Source organism: Gossypium arboreum, chromosome 10 (assembly GCF_025698485.1).
Source record: "Gossypium arboreum isolate Shixiya-1 chromosome 10, ASM2569848v2, whole genome shotgun sequence".
Lineage (NCBI taxonomy): Eukaryota > Viridiplantae > Streptophyta > Magnoliopsida > Malvales > Malvaceae > Gossypium > Gossypium arboreum.
In genome coordinates this window covers 112,511,132-112,532,855 of record NC_069079.1, presented here as the reverse complement: position 1 = coordinate 112,532,855, position 21,724 = coordinate 112,511,132, and the positions used below count along the sequence as shown (strand labels likewise).

Here is a 21,724-nt window from a genome sequence, read left to right as displayed (position 1 = left end):
GAAAAATAGTTCATCTTTTGTAAGGCTTTAGAATGTATTATTCTCTTTAAGTGTCATTGAAAAATTAACACGCTCAAAATTTTATCTTCTAATTTTGAAAAGAACCTAAAGACACACATTAAGTTGTTAATATAGATTTCATGAAACTAAAAAATAATACGCATAAAGTGGTGGTTAAAACATATAACCTCTATCACATACAATATTGATGAGCGACCAAAATATAGCTACCAGCCCATAAATCTCTATATTTTAAATGTCATGGATTTGAACTAAATAGAGCCCATGTTTTTGCTCTTCAATGATTTCGTTCTTCAACAAATTTAAGAGGTATACCTTTGCTTTCCACACAACAAGAGAACATAATTTTACATTTTCTTTTATGCTCTGTTTTGAACGTTAATGTAATTGATATACTTCAATTATATTAATGTAATTAATTCAATATTAGTTTAGTTAATACTGTTGCTATTGCTACGAAAGAGAAGTTAGGTTCAAAGGTGATAGAATATATTTTTCTTTTCAAAACTAATTATATTTAGGTATGTAACTAATACCTAATTAGTTCAAACTATATCTCAACGTCAAACCTAATATGATAGCTATTACTATTATACACATTTAGAGGGGAAAAAGTTCAATTAAGACATGCATTATGCATACTTAATAAAACAACAATTTCAATTCTCCAATTTATCTTTAATTTTATATTTTCGATAACTAAAAATAAGTATTACAATACGCTCACAATTAGACTTATTCATGGGTCAGGTTAGGTTCGGGCTGGATTTTGTCAAAATTTTAAGCCCGTTTGTTAGACCCGAATTTGGTCTGAAAAATGAGCCTAAAATCTTGCTCAAATTTGACCTGGATAGAAATGCTAAAATTTAGACTCGGTTTGACTGTCATCAATTAAATTTTTTATATGAAAAAATTTCAAAATACTAAAAATATTAAAACGAAAATTTCTCAACAAATTAAAAATAAATAAATAAAACTAAGATAGGTGTAACTTAATAAACAAATGCCTCTAAAATAGTAACAAAATCAACAATAAAACAATAGTTATACAATATCCAAATAATAACAATAAAATAGTAGTAACATAGTAATAAAATGATAGCAAAACAGTAAGAAAATAACAATAAAAATAGCAGCAAAATAGTAAGAAAATAACAAGAAAATAATAGAATTTTTGTCTTTTGCTAATTTAGGTCAAGTTGGGCTTAAGTCAAAAAAAATTTTTACTCAAGACCCGACTCGTTTTTTAAACAGTTCTTATTTATTGCCCAAATATAATTTTTAAACTTATATTTTTAACTAAACTCTTTTCACTTTTTGAAGAGATCATGATATATCTTGCAAGGAAATATTGAAAAAATGTTAGTATTTGTATGCGTGCATGAATGTATTGATTTGGGTTGAGTTGTTTTGAAGTGAAGCATTAGAGGGCAGGGGGGTGGAGGTTGTTTTGAAACCCCTAGGAAACTTGAATGATAAGCAACGCAAAGTAGAGCAAAAAGAAAAGGAAGTGGTGGAATAGCAGTGGAGCAAAGGTAAGGATAGGAGGATAAGGAATAAGCATATGACTACAAATCGTGAATTTTTGAATTTTTTTTTCTTTTTTCATGTTCACTTTACGTTCCCAATGTGGTCCTTCCTTCACCATCCACACACTTGTTATTTCAAATCACAATACAAAAATCTTCTTAAAAATTCCCTTCATCAATAAGAAAAAAACTAATATATATATATATATATACTAGATTATAACTAGGGCAAAATCTAGAAAAAAATTTAGGAAGTTAAAATTGAATTATAAATTTTATTTTTTAAAATATAATTTTATTATATATTAATTTATAGTTTCATCATAATTAAATGAGACTAAACATTTTTTTTGTTTTGTGGATTCAAAATATAATTTTATCATATATTTATTTATAATCTAACGTTTATAAGAGGACAAAGTTGTAATTTTCTATTTTGAGAGGGAGAGGGCATGGCCTCTATCTGCCTTTAAACTTGATTATAGGCTAAGTCATCTGTTTAGACTTGAAAATTGAGAGAATTTAGGTAAAAATATAGACTCGAAATAGGCTTGCACAAAAATATAAGGCTCGTTTTTTAAACGGATCATGCCTCAAGTAGGATTTTTGGTCAAGTCCGGTTTGAATCAACCTAAACTTTCTTTTCTTCTGTTGTTTTGTTGTTATTTTGTTATTATATTGCTACTATTTTCTTATTATTGTCTGGGTAAAATATTGTAAAACTCTTATTTTATATTGCTACTATTTTCTTGATTAGAGTCATTGATTGAGTTTGTTAGGATTTATATTTCAAATGATTTAATTGGACTCCTTTCATGTCATATCAAATCTAGTCAAGCAACTTGAATTCGATCCTCCTTCTGTCTCTTTTCTCCATTCTGATACCAAATGATAAGAAATACAAGCGGAAAAAGGAGACGAAAGAAAATTCAAATTCAAATTATTCGACTTCGAGAAACAAATATTAGAATGTGAGAAGAAACCAAATAGATTTAAAAATAAACAAAGAAAATAAATTATCTATTTTGGCTTCATCACAATTTAGTTTATATATATATATATATATGAGTTTTTAATGTATAATTTCTCAAAATAAATACTTATTTTTTAAAGAATATGTTTATTTTCTAAATGATATTAAATAAAGATATTAAAATAAAGAAAGACCTTTACAATATTATTTTAAATTATTTTAAAATTTGATTTTTCTTAATATATATTTCATTTATAATATAAATATATGATAATAAAATAAAAATAAAGAGGAGGAGAAGAAGAAGAAAAATCCTTTCAAGGAAAAAAGGAGATAAAAAATAATAAGCCCATAGCTGGATTTTATTTTGTCAAAGTCAATATTTTGGCCGATTAATTGGGTCCGTTGACTAAAATTCAGTAGGAAATTAAATTGTTTATTAAAATTAAAATTAAATGAAAAATTAGTTAATAAATAGTAATCGGTGTGTCTACCGCTTTAATTTTATTGATAGGGATCTTTAGACAGATAGAGACAAAATTAAAGGTAAAACACCATTTACGTTCCAATTATTATTATTACTGTTAATAATAATATTTTATTAGTTATATGAAAAAGAAGTTAATTGGTGAAATAAATCGATTTTTAAAATTTTTAAAATAAATCATTTTTGGTGAAAAACATGAAAAATCCAATTGAACATATTTTCCTCACAATAGTATGAAAATGTGTAATTATCGAAAAATGCATCCAAATACAAGTACTTTTACTGGTATGTCAACAGAAAAGTCCTATTTAACTAAATAACTTCGACATATTCAATTAATTTAATATATTGATAATTAATAATAAATAATAATTCATCCAATTTTTCTTTAAAAAAAAAACACAGAAAATCCAACACCAATGACGAAACCATACATCTGGTTTTCCAGTCTCTTGATACTTTTTCAGATTTCAGTTCACATTCTATCTCCATACACTCTCAGGAGAGGAGAGGAGAGGAGGCTCTGTCACTGCCACTGCGTCATTTTGTTTCTGTTTCAACTTTCACAAGGTAAATTTATTTTTATTTTTCTAATTTCTATTTCATGGAAACCAAATCAAAATCAAACCACCAATTTTGCATTTTATTGGGGGGTGTCAGAACTAAAATTGCGCTTTCAATTGCTGTTACTACTACTACTAGTACAAGGTGAAGTTGCAGTTGAAAGGCGATTGATTTTATTGCTTGTGTCCCTTTCAAAAAAGCTAAAGCTTTGTAGCTGTAGATATAGTGGTGGTGTGCATTCTTAACTCTTTCAGATCCGAATCCAATAATGCAGCAGCTGAGTTGCGACTGATTTCGCCATTTCCGTTAACCATTTTGTTTCTATTTTTGGTTTTTGTTAGGTACCCGAAAAGGAATTTCAAGAGATGGATGGAGATTCGCCTTTAGATTACGCCACCATTCAGATCCTACCTGCTGAAAACAGGTTCAACCTGCATCTCCAATGTCACTAACTCACTTACTCTTTTTATCTACAATGGAATACTCATTCTCTGCTATGTTGAATTATATGTATTAGGTATGAGGCATATAGTTGTAGTGACAACAAAGTAGAAAAAGTGGGAGTTGGGGTTCTGGAGAAGCTCTTGCCCCATTTACCAGACCTACAAAACTTGTACACCCAAGGCTCCAAAGCTGACTACAAACTCCAACCTCCTAACAATCTCAACTATGCTCACTGGTTTACTAAATCTACTTTCACCAGGTTCTCCTTTTTCTCATTTTCCATTTTTTTGTCAGAGGTCCTCCTACATCTGATAGGGTCCTGATTAATCAGGAGTCAAGCTGGGTCGGACCTCTGAATCGGGGGGCATTTTAGTTCTGCATGCGCTTACCCCCTTTGTACTTTCTCAGATTCGTACATCTTGTTGGTTCAACTGATTTAGTGGATACTGCTAAAGGTATTGAAGGTGAGATGTCTCTTTTGGAGGAAGCCAGAAAATTTCATCTTTCTCTATATGCTCAGGTAAGTGATAAAATATTGTCTGTGTCTTTGACTGTCTCTAGATTTTTAATTATATGTAGGAGTCATCGCTAACAAAAGTTTCTTTTTCTTCTTCTTCTTCTTCTTCTTCTCAGGGTCACCAAGATCATATTCAAAGCAGCGAAAAAGGTAAATGTTATGTTCGAGCGAATTTAATGTTACAATTTTCTTAGATACTTGGTATAAAAGGAGTACTATTCATTCATCTTATTGCCTTCTATTTATTTGCATTGCAAATAAACTGAAGACTTTAACATATGATTGAGGTTTCTTTTTAAACTAATTGGGAACAGAAGTGTTGTCCCTTGTCTGTCTTGCTTATCTCCCTGGTTTTGTGTTTTTCCAATTGAACCTAAATGCCTTGGGAGATTAATTGTTCTCTTTCCTTGTTCAACAGATACTTGCAACTCAGGAGACGTGCTACTAGCATCCAAAGTAACCGCTGTTCTTCACAACTTTTTGTAATCAAAATTTCCTTTAGGTCCTCTAGTAGTTGTTCTTATTATTCTAATTTATGTTGTTGCCACTAATATATGCACTTGATCTCTGCAGATTGACGGTCACAATTCATTGTCAGATTCCTCAAAGTAAGTTCACTAGTATAATATTTATGTATATATAATATATGTATTATGGTTTGTTTGTCAGGGTGTTTAATTTCTCCTGAAAATTGTAACTAACCTATGGAAAGTTTATTGCTAGGAATGAGCTCTTACGTGCTATGGACTCAAGACTTACAGCATTAAGAAGTGAGTTTGTTGCAGCTTTTAACCAGTCCGTTGGAGAAACCTGCTCCCACAAAGAAATCACTCACATAGCCAAATTTGCTGAAAATTTTGGAGTAAATGATGTAAAGTAAGTTGCCTTCCAAAAGAAAGTGCATGGATCTTTTAAATTCTTATTTGCTTGAACAATTTGTAATGCAATACTTTTACCAAAACATTTGAATTTCTTATATATATAGATTGTTTATTGAAATGAATTATAAGCAAAAAATAATCTTAGTAAGTCTATTGCAGGAATCTTTTTTATAAGTTTCAAGAGCTGAGCCAAAAGAATCAAGTTGCTACTGTGTCTGATGATGAAAAGTCTTCATCCACTTTTGCTTCAATGACTGACAGAATAAACAAGACTGGTGGAAATAATCAAATATCAAAGCCACCCAGTTCAGAAACGCCAGTTAAGTATGGTGTTTCACCAGCAAAAGCTGCCCAAGTTGAACGTCAGAGCTCAACAGAAAGTGAGGAATCTTCTGACTCAAGCGACGAGATTCAAATGTCTGCAGAAAGAAGTCGAGCTCTTATAAGATCTGCATCACCTAGACGTTCAGCGTCTCCCATGCGAAGGGTTCAAATAGGGAGGAGTGGCTCACGTAGGGCCCCTGCTCTGACCATTAAGAGCCTTAGTTACATTCCTCCTAGAGAAAAGATATTTCCTCAAAGAGATGTAGCTTCGGATGGTAGTGAAGAGGAAGGATCAGGACATGCTAATAAACCTGAGAATAATGTTCAGCGTATGAGTGTTCAAGATGCAATCAATCTTTTTGAGAGAAAACAAAGGGACCAGATTACTGATGTTCCTAAAAGGAACTCATTAGCAAACATCTCTCTTGGTGCAAGTAAGTCTGTATTGAGAAGATGGAGTGCAGGTATGAATGAATCCTCCTCCCAATGCCTATCACAGAATGCTTCTGAAGATCCTGTTCTGGAGCCTCCTAATAATGATATCATGAGGTCAGAAGTTAATTTGGAACCTGATACTAGAACCGATGCACACAATGTCGATGAGACTGTTGATAAGAATTTAGAAAGGCTGGAAGAGAGCTTGGCTAGTCCAATAGATGTTCATGAGGTCACAGATATAATCCAAGAAGAGGAAGCTAATGAAAGGTCAAAAAGCTCAGCTGAATGGAATCGGAAAAAGGAAGTGGAGTTGAACCAAATGTTCAAAAGAATGATGGAAAATCAGCCCGCTAGCCGTAAGAAGCCTCAAACTAAAGTCAGACAAAATCTGCCTCCAGAGCAGAGAGGTGGATTTTATGACCATTACAAGGAGAAGAGGGATAAAAAACTTAGAGGAGAAAATGCTGGAAAGCGTGCTGAAAAAGAAGCAACGTTTAAAGCAATGCAGAAAATTCTTGATGAGAGGAAAGCAGAAATGGCTTCCACAAAAGTTAATAATTTATGTAAAAAGGATCCTCCAACAAAGGCCCTAAAATCTGTTAAAAATTCCCAAAAGGTACAAAAGAGTCCTCAGCCAGCTACAATGAAGGAAACAGTAAAAGAAACCACAAAAGCTTCAAGTGCAAAGAGGATCTCATCTAGAACATCCCCATTGCCTGCTACTCGTAAGTCATGGCCTTCAACGCCATCACCAAGAACAAGAGGAACATCACCAGCTAAAATTTCTGCAGGAATCTCTTCTTCTGGCACTGTGCCAACAAGTCGGAAACCTCAGTCAGCACAATCAGTACCTCGACTGAGTCCTAAAGTGGAAAACTCCCAGCCGCAACGAAGAAAAGTGAACCCAACGCAGACTTCTAAACAAGGTTCAATTGGTGTGAATGAGAAGCAGCAGCAAAATTCAATGAAAAGCAACAAAACAACCAGGACAAAAGTTGCAGTAGCACGTGGAGACTCATCCAGTGTGGTTTCAGCAAAGCCTAGTTTGTATAACAAGGTAACAAAGAAAAGTACTGTAGTTCCACTGGAATCAAAGCCATTTCTCCGCAAAGGTTCTGGATTGACCTCTACTGTTGGTGCCGTTAACAAGATAAAAAATCCTTCTCAATTGGAGGACCCTTTGAAAAACACTGAAAATTCAATTGATGCTCAAGAGAGTGATGTCAATGTTAATTCTTCTGTCTTGGTGAATGACCTCGAAGATCAGCATTTTTCATCACTGGATCACAGTGATGATGCTATTCTACCAGAAACACAGGCAAACGACCACCAGAAATGTGATGTGACTGAGAGTGTTGATGAACTTGCTCCTGACTTTGAAGAGGACCTAAAAAATGTAGGTGGTTCTTCCCAAGGTGCGGAAGAATCAACCATCTCACCAACTGCCTGGGTAGAAATAGAAGAGCAGCAGAAACTGCCTGACCAATGTGATGACCAAATGGGTGAAATTACCTCTTCAAGTTGCACTGCACCTGTTGGATCGGCTAGTCCTCGTGTCCGTCACTCATTGTCACAGATGCTGCAAGAAGAAAGTAGTGAAGCTGATACTACCGAATGGGGAAATGCTGAAAATCCTCCTGCAATGGTCTACCAAAAGGATGCACCCAAGGGATTGAAGAGGCTGTTGAAGTTTGCTCGGAAGAGTAAGGGGGATGCAAATATGTCGGGTTGGTCTAGCCCGTCTGTCTTTTCTGAAGGAGAGGATGACACAGAAGAATCAAAAGTTTATATTAAGAAAAATGCTGATAACCTACTACGAAAGGCTGCTCTTCATGCAAAGAACTATGGGCAACAAAAGACTTTGTTATCGGATGGATATGAAAATCACTTGGATGCTCATGAGCTTCCATCTGGTATATTTTGATTTTTCTCTTTTTCCATAATCATTACATTCTTATTTCTGTCAAACTGTTTGTCTCATATGGATAGAATCGAGGTGGCTCTAGGTCAAAATCATAGGAGTAACTGCTTTCATGCCTGTGTCCTGTGGTTCATTATTCTATTGGTCGTCTGTTTTGGCTTCTTTGCTCAAGTTTTTGCTCAAGTTTCTGGAAAATACAAAAATAATTGTAAATATTACATTCCTTGAATCTTCACCTATTTCTTATGAAAGGACTGCATATTTTGGTTATGCAGCTCAATCAGGCATTAGCACATTTGATGCACACAAATTGCAAAAGGGAGGTGTCTCTGCAGCTGCCTCCACTACCAAAGGTCAACATCCATGTCATTATTAATCCAGTTCCTCTCCTTTTAATCTTCTGGAATAAAATGTTTATTTTCTTTTTCCTTCCCAATTCTAATATTTTTTGCCTTTTATTTTCTTTCAGGGCCAAGGTCTTTCTTCTCCCTTTCAGCGTTTAGGGGTAGTAAACCAAGTGACATGAAGATTCGCCAAAGCTAGGACATTTATAAAAACGAGGTTATCGACATTTTCTCTCAGTCCTTAAGCTAAAATGAACTAGCTTGGCTGAATGGCCAAAACTTCTGCTTTTCTCTTACCATTATTATTATTATTATTATTATTATTTTTTGGTGTGTTGGTGTTGCTTTGCATGTCAGCTGTGGGAGATCATCTCTATCTGGTGCTCTGTATTGTGTTGGTGAGATGTTGATGTAGATACAGTACTTTGCAGGATTAGGATTTCCATGCTGCTAAACCAAATTGTTCCATGTTAACCATTATGTTAAGGACATAATAAAACCATAATGATTTAATTTAATTTTTTTTTTTTTTTTGGTATCAGCACAAATTATAAGAGCTAGCATTCAAAAAATTCTAGCCTTGTACTGTGGAATCCCGTAGTGACTGCTAGAGTGGCGCGTTGCACAACTTTTTTGTGATCTAAAATGGCTAAGAATATAGCATTCAGAGATAAAATTCATGCAACCAATTACAAGACTCGACGTGTCAACAAAGCTAAATGAAACGTCAACTGAACAATTAAATACAAAATTTTCACTATAAAGATTCACTGGAACCTGAAATATAAGAAGAGAAAATTCATACATTCTCAGGACTTCGATCTTACCATTGAACTAAGAACCAACTATCGCTGCAGTGATTACATTTTATTTTTGTTATAAGTCATAAGATGGGTTTATCTCTAATAAAATTTTCCAACTCTCTACCCCCTTAAAGAGACTTAACATATGCTCTTTCCTTCTATTATTCTACCTAACAATGTGTCGTACTTTCCAACTTATTTCTCCTTTTCTGATAGATCAAATATTTGAGATTCTAGTCCTAATATATATATATATATATTTAAAAAAGGGTATGTCCTAAAATGAACTCACCACTTCCTCATTTTCTCACCAAAAAGAGAAGTGTCTTACAAATTAATAACCATATAGCATCTTCGAAGTTCGAATGTATCCCTCCACATGATAAAAAAAAAAAGAAAAAAAAAGAAGACTGTGTTCCCTCCATTCCTTGTGACTGAAATTCGTTAATTAAAAAAAAAAAAGAGCACGAGTTTTGCATTAAAATTACTATACAAAAGTTTAAATGATAATAAATTTTACAAAATTCCCTTTCCCTACAGCTCTATCATATTCATTAAAAGATTATTGAACTGCTAATCTCTGGAGATGATCCAAGAACACCTCAAAGCTGACATCATCAGTAAAGATTATATCTCCGCCCGGATGATGACCGTCTGAGTTGTATGTTGAGGAAGGATTCAACTTTGCTAGAAGAAAACGGGCCTGACATCCACAATCATTTCATCACACACTCTCTTAATAACACCAGATTTCCAACAAGAAGATGAATGAATGTTGCATACTATATTAAAGAGGGCAAAGGGTGATTTTTGCTCGCACTTGATTTTTACTCAAACCTGAACCTGCCCCACCCTCGCCCCTGCCTGGAACTTTATTTAATACTTTAGCACGCAACTCCAACTCCAACCTCAACCTTGAAATAATTTCCCAGATTCTACCTCGACTCACATGGAAATTTTAGATTATATTAATTTTTACAAAACTAAACCAACTCCATGCTATACGATCTTATAAAATTAAGAAATTGTAATCAAAATATAAAAATATATATTTATAAAATTAAAATATAGCTTATAAATTCTAATAAAAAAATATAGTTATCAAATTGAAGGCATTTCAGTAAATATATTGAGGCAGGCAGCTTTTACCTAAACCAGACTCTGAAAATTCTAAGGGAATAAACTGACCAGCTCCACCCTGAAATCCCATGTTCAAAGAAAATCCCACCCCTATAGGCTCAAGGCAGGTTGGAGCCTAAACATCTCGGAGTTTTTTGACATCTCTAGTTGCAACTGTGTACTCTTAAGTCTTAATTATATTATATCCACAATTAAAAACTTAATATACAAGCAACAAGAACAACAGATTCTGACCTGTGAGCCATGCTGGTCACAAATGACTAGACGAGGAACTGGAAATCTTTCCTTGATTATTGCATCTGCATCATCCCTAGGAGCTTGCAGCAACTGGGCAAATGCCTACACGGAACAAATGAAAATGTTCATAACAAATATGCACTATCCAAGGCTCAGTTTTTCTTATTTATTTTTTTAAATCTTTCGATTTAAGTACAAATAAAATGAAAAAAAAAAAAGAGAGCATTTCTTAGGATGTATTTTTTCTATTCTTTTTTGGTTCACGCATAATCTAAGACTTTCTATCACAACTTGTATGAGATTAGTAAATATTTAAATTACTTTTTCCCTAAGCAAATATGCAGGCAAAATGATGCAATATTAATACTGATTTTGTTGCTTTGTTTTATTTTAACTTCAAGGGATTAATTGGAACTCTAGTACATAGATTTAGGATATTTTAAACTGATTAGGCTATTTTATATTAATGCTTTTTTTTTTTCAAGGACTGGTGCATTAGGTTATATTTGTTGTCTTCCGTTTGCTTAAACATGGATAGTTTCTATAACCTAAGACAAATAATTAGAGGGCCAAATAAAATTATAATAATCCAGTCTAAGTATATATGCAAAACACAGGCTAATGTTACCAATGCAAAAAAGTAGTGGGGAAAAAAAACTCCGGAATTGGAGGCCAACGACTCTAAAACTACGGGCCAAAATATTTCATGACCAGCAGCAATATTTCTTGTTTAATAGTGGAGGTCCATGTAATTCTCTGTCCATGATAATGAGACCATACTGGTCAAGAAAAAAAAGACAACAAACAGCCTTGGCTAAACTTATGGGTACCAATGAAAGGATTAAATTTTCAGATAGTATCTACTTCTTAACTTTTGGTGCCTTTCTGCAATTACACTTTCCCCACGTGGACAATCTGTGTTTTGCCCAACATCAGACCTCCAGATATTGGCTTTCCTTGTCAGTTTTTTGGATAAATATAGACTTGCTTTTCTTGTTCAGCTGAACATATAAATTCCAAATTCAAGAAATATTACCTGATGCTCAGGTTGATTGTGGTATCCAGCTTTCCGCCACTGAGCAATAGTTGAGCCATGAAAAATTACAATGGTGAAATAAGAATCTAAAAGCAGGATCCTGTCAGCTGCAATTGCAGCCACATCAAGCAGTGCTGGTTCGGGAGCAGACTGAAATGAGTAAGAAATCAGAGAAGGTTGAATCATCACAACCGAATTGGCAACATTTTCCCGGTTCAGGATCATTCTGAAGTATGCTGTCTCATCAGGGCTGTTATTGAAAACCTGTAAGGCATGAACCAGCTTATTTGAAGAAAATTCCAATATCCCATAACCTATATTAGGTCATACTTTTCAGTTACTGTGATGAAAAAGTATGTGATTTATAAAAACCAAGATGGACTACCTGGACAAATTGTGAACGTCGCAAATGAAACATGAACTGAGGAAATATTGAGAACCTTGGAGACAGGCTGAAAGAAGATGGGCTATCCTTTTGGTAATCCCCAAAACGGGAACACATATGTATCAATGCTTTATCCAACCATCTTATAGGGTCAAATTCAGCCTGCATGCCAATATTTAAAAACAGTAAACACCACAATCACACAGGTCAAAAAATTGCAGAGAGGAATGAAAACAACACTTAAAGGAGTATTTGAATAGGCTGTGGGAAAAGCCCATTCATCTCTCCTAGCTCTCAAGTACCCATATACCAATTTTAAACATCTAATGAAAAGCTGTTGCTTGGGCCAGGAAAAAAACATCACACATGATACAATAAGGAGATGAAGAAGTCTGTAACTCGGTAAGGATAGAAAAAAGTAAAAAATGTACTACACAACCTTAATTTGTACAAAAAAAAAAAAAAAAAACGAATATGGAGAAACAGGGAGTACATTTAGGAGATGCAAACACCAGATCATATAAAAGCCAAGCATCTTTCTGCATACAGGGTAAGATTTTAAAAAAATCTCAACAGGATGATGTCAGTTCTCAGCTCCTTGCATTGTTGCTAGAGAACAATGGTCTATTTGTTAGTGGTTTCCTGCATATTGCAGGATGACTAGAATAGTATTGTGCTGCTGAGATTTTAGGTTGAGTTTCCTTCCAAAATGTATGTACCTTACTCTTTAAGAAATGTTGGGGACTATGTCTCAGTGTCTTGTTTGCACTACCTGGTGCAGAGGGAGGAAGAATCTTGAAGTCCTAAACTAACGGTTTCAGATCCCTTTCTTAAATGAATCGGATTACTTTATAACCACACTCCTTTCCTTTCTTAATGCGAGGCTTGGAATACTTCCAATGTAATTAGGTAGTGTGCCCTTTATGAATTTCCTTCATTTTCCTCTAGTATTACCTTTCATAGCAAAAAAAAGGGGGCATGGAGGAAGCAGTCCCACAATTATAAAAATATTTCCTCAAATCTAAAAGGCAGTTTGTCAGTGACCTCAAGCACACTAGGCACTGTGGTTAAAAGCATGTACCCTGACATCACCCAAGGAGAAAGGTTCAAAAAGTCCGCTAGTATCAGTGAAGCAATACATTCAAAAATAATTACATATGTGTGTGTCGTGTAAAATATTGGCTTGCATGAAATACCGGTTCTTCCAAGAATCATCTGGATTAAAAAAACTTGAAAAACATTATGTTTGATATAAAGAGTACCTCAATTTCCATTTTGAAAGACACTAAGCGTGCCATCACCACGGCTGCTGCTTCTTGGTCAAATCCAGCAATCAAGTCCTACAGCATTAAATGTCGCTTGATTAGGTGAAATCCTGTGAAATACTGAAAAGTAAAGTTGAGAACCTGACACCTGATAAATATTCCTAGTAAACAATTCCCCATCTTCGAAGGGGATAAGGAATTAAAAGGCAATAGATAAGAAGGAAAAATATGCAAAATTATTCAAGTTTACCTGATGAAGGGGATAAGAGAACTAGCAAACTTGTGATATTCACCAAGAAAAGTATCACGATTAAGTGATAAAGGATCATCTAAAACTAGCTTCTTTTTTTTTAATGTTTTTTCATATATGGCTAAACTCCCGATTTAGCCAAGGACAAAGATCCAATATTCACTTCAATCCATTTTGTTAGTTTGCAACTGTTATGTCAACAATGTATTAGATGATGTTAATTTATCAATATAAATAATGAATGACATGCCATACATAAAAGTACAAAATCTAAGAGTGAAAATAATGAATAACATGCCATACATAAAAGTACCAAATCTAAGAGTGAAAATAATGAATGACATGCCATATAATAAAGTACCAACTCTAAGAGTGCAAATAGTGAAAGACAAATATACCTTGACAATTCATTAAATTAATTATTTATTTATCACTGGTAATATTCACCAAGACAAATATCACCATCAAATGATAAAGGATCATCTAAAACTAGCTTCCTTTGTGTAATGTTTCATAGCATGGCTATTTGAGCAGCTAGGTACTAGCAACATAGGGTGAATGGATATTTAATTTCCATTCTCTTTCACAAAATAGGTTCTGCCTTTAAAATTCTAGTCTCTTCTTTCAATTTTTCTTACACATACACAGATATTTTTGTATCATTATTTGGACTCTAGGCCTGTTTAGTAATTAATTTTTTGTTGAATATGTGCCAATAGATTTGAGGTATACAGATCCCAATTCACAGATACATCACGTCTTTGGGTTTGCGAGTTCAACATTTGAGTTTGAAACTGATGCATTGCAGAAGAAGATGACAACAGATAAAGATGGTTGGTAGACTGGCAAATTTTGATTTATTTAGATGATTTGGCCAAAGTTTCTCTATGCTCCAGAATTTATTTCGTTAGTTGATCCAGTTACTTTTGAGATTCATTGAGATGGTTTTTCTCACTGTTGTTACAAAAAGCAAAGTGTTCATTGTTTGATAGCTGATATGGGACTTTGAAGGTAAAAGACAGAAAGAAAACTTACAAGGGCAGAGAAAGTGAGAAATGCTCCTTTTTTCTTTTATTATTATTATTATTATTTTTTTTTTTTTGGGGGATGAAACAGGGAAACAAATAAAGAGCAAGTAGAAATGAAAAAACTAAAGTGATTTGGCCAAAGAACTACACTGGTTCTCAAATAAATATTTCAATAAAGAGACGTTACTAGCTACAATGCCATATCATCACCTTAAAGTCCAAACTATCCACGCTAATATACTTAATAGTGATGATCTATCATAATGTATGCAACAATGTGCATATGTGCCAATAGATTTGAGGTATACAGATCCCAATTCACAGATACATCACGTCTTTGGGTTTGCGAGTTCAACATTTGAGTTTGAAACTGGTGCATTGCAGAAGAAGATGACAACAGATAAAGATGGTTGGTAGACTGGCAAATTTTGATTTATTTGGATGATTTGGCCAAAGTTTCTCTATGCTCCAGAATTTATTTCGTTAGTTGATCCAGTTACTTTTGAGATTCATTGAGATGGTTTTTCTTACTGTTGTTACAAAAAGCAAATCATAGGAATTCCTCTCATTTTTTCGTGTTCATTGTTTGATAGCTGATGTGAGACTTTGAAGGTAAAAGACAGAAAGAAAACTTACAAGGGCAGAGAAAGTGAGGAATGCTCCTTTTTTCTTTTTTTATTATTATTATTATTATTTTTTTTTGGGGGGGGGGGATGAAACAGGGAAACAAATAAAGAGCAAGTAGAAATGAAAAAACCAAAGTGATTTGGCCAAAGAACTACACTGGTTCTCAAATAAATATTTCAATAAAGAGATGTTACTAGCTACAATGCCATATCATCACCTAAAAGTCCAAACTATCCACGCTAATATACTTAATAGTGATGATCTATCATAATGTATGCAACAATGTGCATATGTGCCAATAGATTTGAGGTATACAGATCCCATTTCACAGATACATCATGTCTTTGGGTTTGCGAGTTCCAACATTTGAGTTTGAAACTGGTGCATTGCAGAAGAAGATGACAACAGATGAAGATGGTTGGTAGACTGGCAAATTTTGATTTATTTGGATGATTTGGCCAAAGTTTCTCTATGCTCCAGAATTTATTTCGTTAGTTGATCCAGTTACTTTTGAGATTCATTGAGATGGTTTTTCTTACTGTTGTTACAAAAAGCAAATCATAGGAATTCCTCTCATTTTTTCGTGTTCATTGTTTGATAGCTGATATGGGATTTTGAAGGTAAAAGACAGAAAGAAAACTTACAAGGGCAGAGAAAGTGAGGAATGCTCCTTTATCCTTTTATTATTATTATTATTTTTTTTTTTTTTTTTTTGGGGGATGAAACAGGAAACAAATAAAGAGCAAGTAGAAATGAAAAACTAAAGTGATTTGGCCAAAGAACTACACAGGTTCTCAAATGTATATTTCAATAAAGAGATGTTACTAGCTACAATGCCATATCATCACCTTAAAGTCCAAACTATCCAAGCTAATATACTTAATAGTGATGATCTATCATAATGTATGCAACAATGTGCATATGTGCCAATAGATTTGAGGTATACAGATCCCATTTCACAGATACATCATGTCTTTGGGTTTGCGAGTTCCAACATTTGAGTTTGAAACTGGTGCATTGCAGAAGAAGATGACAACAGATGAAGATGGTTGGTAGACTGGCAAATTTTGATTTATTTGGATGATTTGGCCAAAGTTTCTCTATGCTCCAGAATTTATTTCGTTAGTTGATCCAGTTACTTTTGAGATTCATTGAGATGGTTTTTCTTACTGTTGTTACAAAAAGCAAATCATAGGAATTCCTCTCATTTTTTCGTGTTCATTGTTTGATAGCTGATATGGGATTTTGAAGGTAAAAGACAGAAAGAAAACTTACAAGGGCAGAGAAAGTGAGGAATGCTCCTTTATCCTTTTATTATTACTATTATTTTTCTTTTTTTTTTTTTTGGGGGGATGAAACAGGGAAACAAATAAAGAGCAAGTAGAAATGAAAAAACTAAAGTGATTTGGCCAAAGAACTACACAGGTTCTCAAATGTATATTTCAATAAAGAGATGTTACTAGCTACAATGCCATATCATCACCTTAAAGTCCAAACTATCCAAGCTAATATACTTAATAGTGATGATCTATCATAATGTATGCAACAATGTGCATCGATCAAGGGTCTCTATGTTGGAGAAAGGAAAAAAACTGGTGTAGGCAATACAAAATAACTTCCAATAAGGACTGAAATTCAAGAAGTTGCATGGTATAAAGTTCATCATCTATTCCTGTACTATTTTATCTAGTATGATTCTTAATGTCATTCCATTGCTTGAGTCATGTACAACACAAGGCTAAAGTCAGTGCTAAAATTCACACTATTCTTCAAGAAGACGAAAACAGACATTATTAAATGTTTAAAAGAATGTAAAACCTCTGAAGCCAAATGAAGTGGTACTCAGTGCATCAAAAAGGGAAAAGGATAAACTTCTTCAGCCATTTGTAGTTTGTAGTAGATTAATGTTTTGAGATGCCATGCCAACCTACATAGCTTCCCCTTTTAATAATCGAGCCAAAGAATCAATCCCAAATATCAAAGCCCACATAAATGGTTCCTACTTCCTATATTTCAATTTTTTTCCCATTTTTGCAAGTAGTAATTTCAGCCTCTAATCAATACACAGACACCAAATAAATTTAAATAATTACCTTCAATAATGTAATATAGTATCCATCTCTGTTCCACCAACCAACCTATATATTTGTACCTACCTAGTAGTCCAATGTTAAACACGCTACAAGCTTCGCAACAGATTTCACATATACTCTCCTTTGAACATCCAAGCAAATTTGTAAACTGCCTCAAGTCTCAACTGATTGCTTATATACTTTTTTTCAAGCATATTAAATGAGTGTCAAATCAAGATCACAGGATATCTTCCCCATCCATATCAGCTGTGATTTTCATTTTTTCTTAGAAAGTTGCATAGCATCAAAGGCAAATTAGAGACAGTTGGCTTGGTTGTTTCCTTTTCCCTTTTGTTATTATTGCTAATTGACAATAAACATGAAATTGCAGGGAAAGTCTTTTAGTGGAGCAAAAGTCATCAAACAATAAATCATTGAAGAGACAATCAATAATTCAATGAAAGGATAGTACCTAAGAAAAATAAATTAATTACAATAGAAAATCAAAGGCTACCTGTATGCTTCCAGGTCCAGCAACCCATCTTCTTGAAAGACTTGTAACACGAAGTCTCATTTCGCCGGTTCTATGCTGGTAACTGTAGAAATATAACTGTGAGCCAAAGATGTTTGAACTGCTACCACCATAATATTAAAACAAGAATCAATATAATGTATATAAGGTAAGAGTTCATACTATGTTAGAAATTGGAAATAAAATTGATTGTTTGAGGACTGAAGAGTAGCATCAGGGATCTCCTTCTTAACAATCTCAAATATTAAACATAAAGACGTAGCTTGATCGAGGCCACACATTTTCCATGCACTAGTGCTTCCTTGCCCCACTATGGTGTCAGAGCACAAAGGACCTTTCTGCACATAGTTACTAACAATTAGACACTTTAAGCATGGCCAGTAGAAAGAGGAAACCATGTAAGTCTTTCATCTATACCTTTTCAAGAGATGCACAGGGCCCAAGAATACCCTGAACTTTGATGTCCTTTGAACAGTTGATCTCAAATATACCACTACAAGCCAAGCAATAAGTTATCCAGATTGTTCAATGGTTCAGCTATCATGAGTTATAAAATAGAAAAGTTATAGAACGTTTAAACAGGCAATTCAATTACACAACACAAAGCATCCAGGAGTACATGAAATTTGAAATAGAAACAACCATTGTCCTCGATAGGCTAACATAAACCAGCTAGTATCAAGGCAAATTAATGCTGCATAGAATGGACTAATAAAATCAAGAAGAATGGATATTTCAGAGCTGGTTCGTGTTAAGTACCATGCAACTATAGGAAGGCAATGGTGGCTCAAGTTACATTACTAGACTTGAAGGTGAGTGTCAGATATAAGCATGTGTCTGGGACAGGTATGCTCAATTTTCTAAATTTTTTTCCACATAATCAGAGGATTGTACCCTCCATACCTATGTCTGAATTCGTGTGGACAAAAGTATTTTAGAAAAAATGAAGTCAGCGTAACATAAGGCACAAGACTAAGTTCAACAAAGCCTTACTTTGAAGATAGTCCAAGATCCTTGTCCTCTGAACGGAAAACACGCCTAAGAGAGTCCTTAAATACTGAGTGACCAAAACTTTCTGCAAGCACAACGAGTCCCCCGGTTCTCTCAACAGCAACTTTAAGTTCAGCAACACCAACCTAGGACAAAATAACATATCACAACAGAAGAATGTGATTTTATCCAAGGAAATTAGACGGGTGCAGGTAAGAAGCCACAACTAGAATGCTTTTATACTAGATAAGAAAAAGGATAAAAGCTGTTATTATTAAAAAGTGCAAGCAAATACTAACTTGGTCAAGGGCACAAGCAAAGAGATCAAGCACATGTCCTTGGTGCACAAGTTGCTTTGCAAGAGCTTCATAGAACTTAACTGCTTTATGATAATGGGGAGCAGAATCTTTGTCTAGGTCCTTATGGGAACGTATTGGCTCAGATAGATTCTTTGAGACAATCTACAAGGAGAAGATTGGTAAACAGGTAAATAAAACTAATAGAAATAGATTGTTATCATGATGAATGAAGAATAAGGAAACAAAGCAGTCCTTACAGCACCAGGGCCCTCAGTTGAGGGGCCACCAATAAATGCCAAGATTCGAGCTCCAGAACCAGGAACGCAGGCACCCAACAAACTGGCAGCAATACTCAAGGCAGTGCCTGTACACCTGCTAGCTCGTTGATCAACAGGAGTGGGCCAAGGATCTTTCTGGAGCTCCTCCAAGATCTAGAAAGGGAATCCAGTGGTTTAGCATTGAATTAGACATGGTAAAAAGAAAATTTTGCTCAAAACTTACCGAATTGAGGGCAAACTCGCAGTCAGAGGCAGGTAACAGGAATCGGGCAATGCTCTCAGAAGACAGGCCATCTCTGGCACCAGCAATGACACCAGTGGGGGGCTTGGGCTTGATAAGGAAGAAGTTCATCTGCTCAAGAAGCTGTTCTTTAGAGACATCCTTGGAGCCCTTGAAGACATAGGTCTTAGGAATGGTATTGAAGCCAAGCTCATGCACATGAACGAGGGTGCCAAATGTGATCAAACCAACAAGAGAGTTGTCGGGCAAAAGGCCTATGGCCTGGGACAATGCAGACTTCAGGAATGCCATTTCCTCTTCAATAATGGAGGTGTCAACAACGAACATGAAGACAGGAGGAATGGAGGAGGCCTCCCCTGGGGATTGGTACTCAATGGTGGTGTACTGAGGGAAGAGCTCAGCAGGGAGATTTTCGTCTGAGATGGAGGCATAGTGGGGAGGGAAGTGATTGCGCTGGAAGCAGAAGGGGCAGATCCAAATCTTGGCAGCAAAATCCACGATGGAGAAGGGGTTGAGGACAGAGCGGCAATTGCGGCAACGGAGAGGAGCATAGGGTAGGACCGGCATGTTGGGGAATGGTTTGATCGGAGTGTAGACGGCTGACACTGGCACCACACAGTTACTTGCCTCTTGCTTTGTCCCTGGTATCACGTTCCATGCCATCCGAACCCCATCCTGCCCTTCCAGCTCCATGAATTCAGCCATAATCTTTATGCAACTAATTCGCCCTACCTATGCTGCAAGGAAAAGAAATTACCATTTCATGAAAAGGAAAAAAAAATTGAGAAATATTAGAAGAAAGGAATTTAGTGGTTCACCAAACAACATATATATAAATGAATATAAACGATTGTTTAAATGAATTTTACTTTTCTTTTTTCTGAGAGAATGAATAACTTGCCAGCATAAAAGCTAGTTGCAACCAATGTCCTTCAAATTTGTAGAATAAACTTGCGGAAAGAAATGTGAACTAAATCAAGCAGTTACTGAGGGTAAAACGAAGAGGGGCAGGCGCGTTACACAACAAAATAGTGTGTTATAGTCCAGTTCACTTGAGATTTCGAAGGACGGCAAAGGCAAAATCGAAAATCAGAATATTGATAAGGCATGTTAGGGAAATTTCTTGTTCATCAACGAGTTGCAGTTATGGAAAGAGCAACACAGACCACATGAAATGACAAATAACAACGAAATTAAGCCGCATAAATTCATAAACCTGTCTGCCTAAGTCCTAACTCGATCTAGCCCAATCAAAGCGACTAAAATCATGCCATTCCATCGGAGTTTCCAGCCTAAATGTCGATTAAATTTGGTGAGGATTTTGAAGAAAGTGGAGAAGCAGTAATTATAAAAGAAGCAAAGGAAAGAGAGATTATTAGGATTGAAAAAAATTAAAGGAAAAAGCAATAATCAGCTGACCGGAAACGGCTCTAAAGCCTCTGATCTGATGGAGGAATCGGAGAGAATCGTATCCGACGGAGAAGCTTCCAAGATGTCGAGAGATCATAGAACAGAACAACACTATCATTTAAAATGTAAATTTTAATTAAATTTTAACTTAAATTAAATTAACCAGAGGAACATGACACTAGCAGAATGCCGTCATTCTATGATGTACCTACAAAAGCATAGTAAAAAAAATACAGATTTAATCCCAACAAAATTTACTGATAAATAAATTTGCCAATAAAGAATTAACTTGATTGATATTTGTTTTAACGCAGCAGAACATAAAAAATAGTTGGTATCTACGAATTGTTTTTTATCACGAATAGTTCTAAAATTATATAAAAATAGTAAATATGATAAAAATATTAATTTTATAATGATAAACAGTAAAGCTATCATGAATTAGTTTAAATAACAATTATATGGTATATAAATTTTGATTTTATTTTAGATTTGTAAAGAAGAATATGGTTTTATTCAATATTTATAAATTATTAATATTATTTTAATGTATAATTATATTTCTTCAATATTAAAGAAATACATATATTTATATTTTTAAGTCCAATTGAAATAAAATTAAAATTTTATCTTTATAATTGTATTAAATTAAAAGTCATGCCAAATATTTCATATTATAAGTTTTCTT

At 34.4% G+C, this 21,724-nt stretch overlaps 2 protein-coding genes across 5 annotated transcripts; one reads left to right on the top strand and one right to left on the bottom strand.

Moving 5' to 3' along the window:
- Positions 1-3,361: 3,361 nt before the first annotated feature.
- LOC108489094 (uncharacterized) lies at positions 3,362-8,961 on the top strand. Of its 2 annotated transcripts, none has more exons than XM_017793371.2 (11): positions 3,362-3,580; positions 3,916-3,998; positions 4,092-4,277; positions 4,427-4,538; positions 4,652-4,685; positions 4,954-4,991; positions 5,109-5,143; positions 5,259-5,411; positions 5,576-8,091; positions 8,375-8,452; positions 8,569-8,961. In XM_017793371.2, exons 2-11 carry the CDS (start codon positions 3,940-3,942, stop codon positions 8,640-8,642), a joined length of 3,285 nt encoding a protein of 1,094 aa, XP_017648860.1. In that variant the 5' UTR covers positions 3,362-3,580; positions 3,916-3,939; the 3' UTR covers positions 8,643-8,961. The 2 variants fall into 2 exon arrangements, with proteins under 2 accessions (XP_017648860.1, XP_017648861.1); XM_017793372.2 differs by lacking the exon at positions 3,362-3,580 and adding an exon at positions 3,612-3,805.
- A 733-nt stretch (positions 8,962-9,694) lies between these two features.
- Positions 9,695-21,358, bottom strand: LOC108489096 (protein transport protein SEC23-like). Of its 3 annotated transcripts, XM_053019877.1 has the most exons (14): positions 21,046-21,347; positions 20,843-20,918; positions 19,609-20,358; positions 19,365-19,538; positions 19,108-19,269; positions 18,812-18,954; positions 18,236-18,311; positions 17,981-18,156; positions 17,801-17,882; positions 13,307-13,384; positions 12,045-12,206; positions 11,660-11,923; positions 10,621-10,725; positions 9,695-9,949 (listed from the first exon to the last, which is right to left on the bottom strand). In XM_053019877.1, exons 3-14 carry the CDS (start codon positions 20,329-20,331, stop codon positions 9,809-9,811), a joined length of 2,286 nt encoding a protein of 761 aa, XP_052875837.1. In that variant the 5' UTR covers positions 20,332-20,358; positions 20,843-20,918; positions 21,046-21,347; the 3' UTR covers positions 9,695-9,808. The 3 variants fall into 3 exon arrangements, with proteins under 3 accessions (XP_052875837.1, XP_017648862.1, XP_017648863.1); XM_017793373.2 differs by lacking the exon at positions 20,843-20,918 and having other exon boundaries at positions 19,609-20,363; positions 21,046-21,358; XM_017793374.2 differs by lacking the exon at positions 20,843-20,918.
- Between the last annotated feature and the right edge of the window lie 366 nt (positions 21,359-21,724).

Bases quoted from the DNA above. Each gene is read 5' to 3' on its own strand.
- LOC108489094 (XM_017793371.2), top strand. From the start codon at position 3,940: ATGGATGGAGATTCGCCTTTAGATTACGCCACCATTCAGATCCTACCT. The intron at 5,412-5,575 runs GTAAGTTGCCTT...AGTCTATTGCAG, and splicing joins TTTGGAGTAAATGATGTAAA to GAATCTTTTTTATAAGTTTC. The intron at 8,453-8,568 runs GTCAACATCCAT...ATTTTCTTTCAG, and splicing joins AGCTGCCTCCACTACCAAAG to GGCCAAGGTCTTTCTTCTCC.
- LOC108489096 (XM_017793373.2), bottom strand. From the start codon at position 20,331: ATGGCTGAATTCATGGAGCTGGAAGGGCAGGATGGGGTTCGGATGGCA. The intron at 19,270-19,364 runs GTAAGGACTGCT...TTCTCCTTGTAG, and splicing joins CAACTGAGGGCCCTGGTGCT to ATTGTCTCAAAGAATCTATC. The intron at 13,385-17,800 runs GTAGCCTTTGAT...TTAATGCTGTAG, and splicing joins CTGGACCTGGAAGCATACAG to GACTTGATTGCTGGATTTGA.